The sequence below is a fragment of the Montipora capricornis genome, unplaced genomic scaffold (genome assembly GCF_036669925.1).
Source record: "Montipora capricornis isolate CH-2021 unplaced genomic scaffold, ASM3666992v2 scaffold_441, whole genome shotgun sequence".
In the NCBI taxonomy this organism is placed as follows: domain Eukaryota; kingdom Metazoa; phylum Cnidaria; class Anthozoa; order Scleractinia; family Acroporidae; genus Montipora; species Montipora capricornis.
This window is the reverse complement of record NW_027180175.1, coordinates 7,501-15,000: the sequence shown is the minus strand read 5'-3', so window position 1 is coordinate 15,000 and position 7,500 is coordinate 7,501. Positions and strand designations below refer to the sequence as shown.

Sequence of the window (7,500 nt, the reverse complement as noted above, 5' to 3'; positions counted from 1 at the left end):
AAATTGATCTAGTCAATCTAGTTTTTTTAGCTCGTCAAAAAGATCTCTGCATGACTTGTCAACTAATTAAGGTTGGGGTTAACGTGAATTGGAGTGAAACTAGGAGTTTAAAGAAGGGATTGAAATGTAAAAAAAAATGTCTTGAAACACCACAAGACAGTTGACACCCACAAGGCACTGAAGGTTGGTGTGGAACTGTTTCGGTGCCCATCTACTAATTTTCAGCTTCAAATTCCAATTTCCAACCTTCATTAAATCTTCAATATTTCCTATTCCCCTCAATTTAACTAATTCTTTGAGAAAAAAATATCTCTTCCCAAATATACCCAAAAATCCCTCAAAAATTTACAAAATATCCCACAACATAGCTTCGTGTAATGAGGAGAGGTATTTTTGATTGCTTGAAACACTAAATCCATGTTAAGCGACGATAAAACAGCGGTCGGGTTTACCCGCGCCTTAAGCAACCACGTTTTAGTCAGAAGCTACACTTCGTTCTTATTTTATATTTTTCCATAAGCTGTCGCCTTTAACAATCTTTCCAATCTTTTCCATAATTTTGATCATCAATTTTAATGTGCCTTTGTTTTTTTTGCTTGTGTGTTTTTCTCTCTTAGAAAATAATAATGCAGTACCTCTCCTTCCTGCACTGCCTTGACATTTTAACGATACTTTTGACTTCCTCTCAGGATTCCACGGGGGTACTGGAGGTGACAGACGAGGGGGTGGAGGTCTTGGTGGCGAGACTTTCTTTTGTTCCGCGAAAGAGCCATATATGGGCAAAGGAGGAGACATTTCGGGCGCGTCATGGGCAAAGAACACAAACGGAATCGGAGGCGGTGGTGGTGGGGATGGACCTGAAACAAGTAAAGGTGAGCAAGGGAAGTGACTGAGGAGGATGAAACGTGATAGTAAACGGTAGAACTGGTCAACATCAGCACTAGTAACAGAGATAGAACACTTTCTTTAGACAATCCAATACATAAGAAACAACTGTTTTTGCTTTTAGATTGTTACCATGAATTCGTCTGGAATAATCCTTTTATTGGCAGTTTCTTAAGATAATGTCTGCACACCAACCTTCAGGGCTTACAAATTGGTAGCATGATATTGGTAACCTCTGAAGTATAGTTGTTTCCGATGCTTTCAATTTTAAGCGTCGTGATGCTTTTATTTTCTACCCTTGGGACAGTTGAGATAACTTCCTGGGTTTCACTTGGAGAATCCACTACCACTACTTGAGACTGAGGGTATATGATAGACGTTGTTTGAAATTCCTGACGCAGAGCTAGATCGGCAGCCTCGTTGAATTTGAATAATTCAAGACTTCCTCCATAGCTTGTAAATAAAGAAGGCTGTGTTTAGTTCAGTTTTAATTTACAAACAAATAACGAAATTCTTCAGCCTCCTGCATCTGTTATCAATTCGATGACTCATCTTTTCACAATTTTAAACTGAGATGTAGTCTGTGCTCTCATTGTTTAGGTTCTAAAGGCGGTCCGGGAGGTTACAATGCTGGGGGAGGTGGAGCAGACTCCAGGGTAAACAGTGACGATGGAGCTGCAGGTGGGGGAGGCGGTGGACATTTCTCTGGCGGTGGAGGAGGTGGTGGGGGAAGTGGCTGTTATGGCCAGGATGGCGGAAAAGGAGGAAAAGCTGGAAAAGTAGGTCTTTAAGGCAAACTTCGATTTCCTTGGAACCATAACATCTTTTCGACGTATGACGAAAGTTTAATTTCTCATAGGTTTCTAAGCAACAGCTGTTACCATAGCAACGGTAACGAGCGGCCGCTCATTTTAAAAAAAATCTCAATTGCCTCTAAACATCGTCCAGCGGACAGGTGATGAGAATCATAGACAAATTTATCAGCCAGCGGGTGTTTTCTTTATGTAACCTTAACTAATGTACAAGGAACTGTGTAGCACCTCGAAAGGAGAATTAATAATCAGATCTTGGGAGTTGAAGAGTTATTATATAATAAAAGTTTTTTGTTGTCGCTCATCAGATAGGAACAAACGCTGGAGGAGGGGGTCAGTCTAGTAATCCCGGTGGAAATGGAGGTGATGGAGGAAAACCGGGAAGCTACCCTCTCAACAAAGCTCCACATTGCTACGACAGAAGTGCAGAAGGAGGAAATGCGGGCTCAGCGTCTCGTGGGGGAGGAGGAGGTAGCAAATTACTCCAAAATCACTCACAAATTGATTTATTTAGCGTCAAAAGAAACATTATGATCCCTTGTTACCTGATAAACCCAGTAACTAGTAAACGTTATAAATAGCACTGGATATAAAGACAAATTAAATATCTCACTTCAAGCATGTTTAATTTTCCGTTGTCGGACTTGGTCGGTCAATAAGTACATGAAACTGGCATGATGCACAATTGTTTTTCCTTTACGATATTAAGTCTCTAATGTTAAAAATTTCAATCATTTAAATATGGGTACAATAGGCAGCAATACTGCATCCCAGGTGTAAACATAGAGCCAGCGTTAGTGCGAAAATTTACTGGTTTTTTGCCTTATTAGTACAGTTAATCATAATCTTTTTGTGATTGTTTAATTTTCAGGCGATTCTTGTGGTAACCACTTCGGCGGTGGAGGAGGAGGAGGTAAGCCTCGCAAGAAACTTTCATCGTACTGATTATGAATGGCTATTTTAAATTGGCAGCAGCAATGGTTAAAAACACATGCAAATTAGGAAGACGTTTCTCGGAACTGTCTCATCCGGAATGATTGGGAACATAGTTTATTCAACCGGCAAATGCAAATGTATGGGGGAGGCAGCGTGGTCGAGTGGTTAGGGCGTTGGGTTTGCATGCAGCTGCTTCGGGTTCAAATCCTGTTCTAACCTCTAGTTAGGATTTGTTTCCGGTTGCCCCGGATTCAACTCTACCACGCTTTGTAAATAGCCAACTGGTTGCCTCCTGCCAGTTGGGGTTCTTAATTATGTTTCTGTTAACTTTGAATTGTTCTTTCACATTGTTAAAAGTGGGGTGCCTGTAAACTAGCTTGATAGCTAAGTGCACTTCCACTATAAACAAACACTTACCTACTTACAATGCTATAGGTTTACATCGTCCGTTGTCTTTGTTTGCGATATATGGGCAGAATACATTTCTGAGTTGGAATGATATGTCCCTGAAAAACTCATGTAGACATGTTTGAACTCAGTATAAACTGTAGGGATCCTTGTTTTTCGTAGGTGGGCCTCAATTCGGCAGCATGGATTTCGGGTCACGTTTAAGTTACGGTGGGGGTGGTGGAGGAGGCGGTGGTAGTGCTTTTAATGACTCAGGGGGTAGAGGAGGAAATGGAGGCGGCCTGGTTTATTTGCAGGTCGACGAACTGACGCTAGATGGAGAGATTCTGGCCAAAGGTAATATCATGTGCCGTGCGCTTGCGTACGGGAGTCTTATTGACTTAGTTTCCAACGTCACCGTAAGATCCTGGGGAAAAGGGTTGACAATCCAATCTGACTGCATTAAATTGAAACAGGATCACTGACTTTTATCCATCAAGAAGGCGGCGAGATTGAACAGAGAAAGAAAAAAGAAAAGACAGAAGAGACTCCTTCGGATCATTTCCTCCTTGTTTAGCTTTATTGACTGCTAAAATTCTAGCCTGCGAAGCAGTCAATTCTACCCCCTCCCCGCTTCCTCCCTACTTCTTTTACTTTGTGGGCTCCTGACTCACCCCATTCACGCTCGTTCGCCCGCTTGCTTGCTCGATCTTCCGGCGCAGCGTTTGGCAAGGAATCGACTGCTTCGCAGGCTAGTAAAACTCTACGAAATGTGATGTTTTGTTTAGCCATCACTTCTTTCTGTGTAGCAATTTTTACTGTGGGAGGTCGAAACAATCATCTGTTGTTTGGTATGACCTGTTCACTTCTTTCTGTGCTCACTCTCTATACATGGAATTGTTTTGCAACGGGCCCAGCATTTTTTACTGGGTTGCCGTATGGCAATCCCAGTCAGAAAAAGGATGGCATTTGTTCGGTGTTTTTTTTTTCCGTGTCGGTAAAAGTGTTGCCTGTCTCTCCCCTGCTAAGTGGTGTCTTTGTGCATAGAGCCTTCTGCGCGTATTTTCTTAGGGTCGAGAGGGTAGTGGGAAATGCGTAGATTTCTCTGGTGGACACAGTAGAACGATTAACATAACCGGCAACGGCGTCGAAAGTCATGTAACGCGAATGGCGTTTTAGTGGATCTTTGAACAAAATATACCCTTATGAAGGTCAATAATGGCAAGTCAATTGGATACTTAACAAGACAGGCCGTGGAATCTTAAAAGCGACGAGTAATGGACTTCGACAACAATCTGTCGCCCATCGAGCCGAAAATCAAAGTGAACTGTATTTCTAATATTTTACCAAGTGTTCTGTTACGTAGAACACTGAAACCAAATGGAAAATTCTCTGGTAACTTATGGGTTCAACAAAGACAGAGAACGAATCGAACACCTTAAGGAGGCTCGAAAGGGTTTCCAGCTGAGCGCGCGCGCATAAGCCACACACGCAATTCGTAAGCTGCTTGCGTCAGCTCATGATTTAAATGGGTCACCAGAAATAAACAAATGCCGCTAATTTCGCTTACCTTTCTCCAATTCCTATGTACATGGCATATAAATAGACATCTCCTATTCACGAAAACTACGAAAATTCTTCTTAAACGGTTTAATAGTTACTTAAATCCGTTTGTGTAGACCTGTAGCTCCACTCGCGCGCGGACTCGAATGAGCGGGTGACGCATGCGTAAATGCTGATCTTGTAACCCCCTAATTTTTCCTGATTTTGCAACTTTACTCGTTTATATCTCTGCTTCTGGACGGTGAATTTTTTTCATTTTTTGCATGTTAGCTTAGATTAATTTAAACCGTTTGTCTTTCAAATTTAAAAAAATTCTGTAGGTGAAAAAAATAATTAGAGGCACAATTCAAAAAAACTTATTTTTCTGAAAAACTGACCTACAGATTTTGTTGAATTTTAAATATTTTAGAGAGCATTTCTAACATTATCTGGTAACGATGAATGGGAAAATTTCACCGTCCCGTTTCTTCAAAAAGGACCACATATGTTGATTTTAAGGCTCAAAGAAATGCTTAATATCGTTGCCATGGTAACATTATTTTGGAGGAAAACATAATGTGAGAAATCTACGATAGGTACTTAATACCCTGGCCAAATTTCGTCTTGATATGATTGCCCTAACTGTATCTAAGGACAGAATATGTTTATTTGTTTGAAAAAAGGAGAAACTATTTCGAGCCTCCTTAAGTGGATCTGTGATCAACTCTGCTCAGTCTTCAGGTAAAAAAAATAATTGGAAATGTGACAGCCAAGAATTATTTGAAAGAAAGCTTGTCGTCTCATAGGCAGCCCAAGTTCGCGTCACTAGAGAGCGTGTAATAATTAATTACTAGTGGGAGGACGACCTTTGAGTGCAAGCGGTGTTGCGTTACAGGCAGCCGTTGAGAATTTAAACGCGTTATAAGACTTTGTATGGGAAATAAAATACCGTCGATTATGAAGCCTAAAAAACGCTCAATTTAACGTTCATTCAATAAAAGGAATGAAAATGACTCACCTCTGGTGTATTCTTGTGCCTTTTGGAGCTTATTTTACCGTTTCGGGAATTCCGTGTTTTCAATGTTCTAAGACGAAGAAGGGGGACATTGGGGGTGTATTAGAAACCGCAAAACCGAAGAGAAAAAACCGCAAAAAAATTGGGCCAAAACCGAAAACCGCATACAAAAATGTCAGAAAACCGATACAATGGTGACAAGTGGGGCATACAGAGCAACCTACACTAACACGTTATTTAATCAAAGTATCTGTGAATGTCATGGACTTGTCTAAAGCCTTCATATCTTTTAGTATCTGCTAAAATCATAGGCTTTATTTCTGCAGCTGGTAATGGAGCCAAGTTAACTTAGGAGAATTTGCTTACAAGTCCTATCTAGAATTGCAATTTTGCAATTGCAAAAAGCTATATCTTCGGAAACTTCAATCGAAAATCTCTAGTGGAACATTTCTATGTGGTCACTGAGACTGGACGGTTTGGAAATTCGAATGGAATGTTTAATCTTGGTCTAAAACATGCGATTGCACTGAGCAAGCTAACCAGTACAATGTGTTCCTTGTTGTACATGGCAGCAGGAACTTGCTTAAACGTTAAATGTGGTAATAAACAGATACTTAAAGCAGCAAATAGTCGAATATTGAAGCTCACCGCCCCCCCATCTCCACAGCGTCACTCGTAACCATGGAGCTGTTCGAGAAGCCGCTGTGGGGATGGGGTAAGTGTTGTACATGGAATGAATGTACCTCATCGGGTGGAGTTAATTTGACCTCGGACCTAAGCTCCGTGGCCTGTCCGGTTATCAGCAGCTGTTAAATTCATCAACTATCGTGGAATCGAAGTAGAAACTGCTCATTTCCAGCCAAGAGCGTGGGGAGTTTTGACGACGAAACATTCACGGAGGTTCGCAAATGATGTGGCTTTAGCTTTGCGTGAAAAAATCGCGCCTGGGAAGGATTTTCGAGTCGCAAACCGCCTCTGAGCTGACAACCGTCGGAATCGTAGTGTGCAGCCTTGACTTCGTCTTAGAACATTGAAAACACGGACTTCCCGAAACGGTAAAATAAGCTCAAGAATACACAAGAATACACCATAGGTGAGTCATTTTGATTCATTTTATTGAATGAACGTTAAATTGAGCATTTTTTAGGCTTCATAATCGACTGTATTTTATTTCCCATACAAAGTCTTATAACGCGTTTAAATTCTCAGCCCAAGCTCGCGTCACTACAGACAACCATTGCCTATGCTGTAACGCAACACCGCTTGCACTCAAAGGTCATCTTCCCACTAGCAATTAATTATTACACGCTCTCTAGTGACGCGAACTTGGGCTGCCTATGGCCGTCTATTTTGTGCTTCATTATTCAAGGAAGAGGTTTTTCAAGGAAACAGTTTGATCCTGAAATTTTAGTTTGTTGTAATATTGCGTATATTTGACAACATTGAGATTTTTCTCTTCACGCACGCAATGAAATGGAAGGGTTTTTGCCCCTAATAGCAAATATGTTGTTTGTTTCAAAAAATTGTTCGCTGGGAAAGGTGGCCTTTATGAATTCATCATGTTTTATAATATGCGAGCTGAACTGGATAGTTTTTATGGCAATAGTAAAGCATTTTCGTGTCAAAATGAGGTTAGCGTTTTTCTGTGGTGCTAACTTAATTACATATAAATATACATTCTACCTCGTGAGTTTGTTATTCTCGTTAACCAGCAATGACGTCGAAAGTCATTGCAACGCCGATGAATAATAAAGTAGCTGCTATTTCCAAAATGATGGAATTACATGGTGATAAATAACCTCGTCTAGCCCTTGGAGAGTAAATTTTTGACTTTGCAGAAACAATGGTCAAACTGAAGAGTTGGGCGATTGTGATCTTTGCTTTGAATTCACTCATTTATTGTCAAACTTTATAACATTTGAC

At 40.8% G+C, this 7,500-nt stretch overlaps 1 protein-coding gene across 1 annotated transcript in view; it reads left to right on the top strand.

Annotated features, from left to right (window-relative positions):
* Nucleotides 1-7,500, top strand: part of LOC138035977 (PE-PGRS family protein PE_PGRS26-like) — a 12,326-nt gene that overhangs the window by 2,422 nt on the left and 2,404 nt on the right. Inside the window, exons 5-9 of the mRNA XM_068882361.1 lie at nt 690-872; nt 1,486-1,664; nt 2,006-2,168; nt 2,569-2,610; nt 3,204-3,377. Coding sequence (XP_068738462.1) covers nt 690-872; nt 1,486-1,664; nt 2,006-2,168; nt 2,569-2,610; nt 3,204-3,377 — 741 coding nt within the window. The remainder of the gene's footprint in view (nt 1-689; nt 873-1,485; nt 1,665-2,005; nt 2,169-2,568; nt 2,611-3,203; nt 3,378-7,500) is intronic.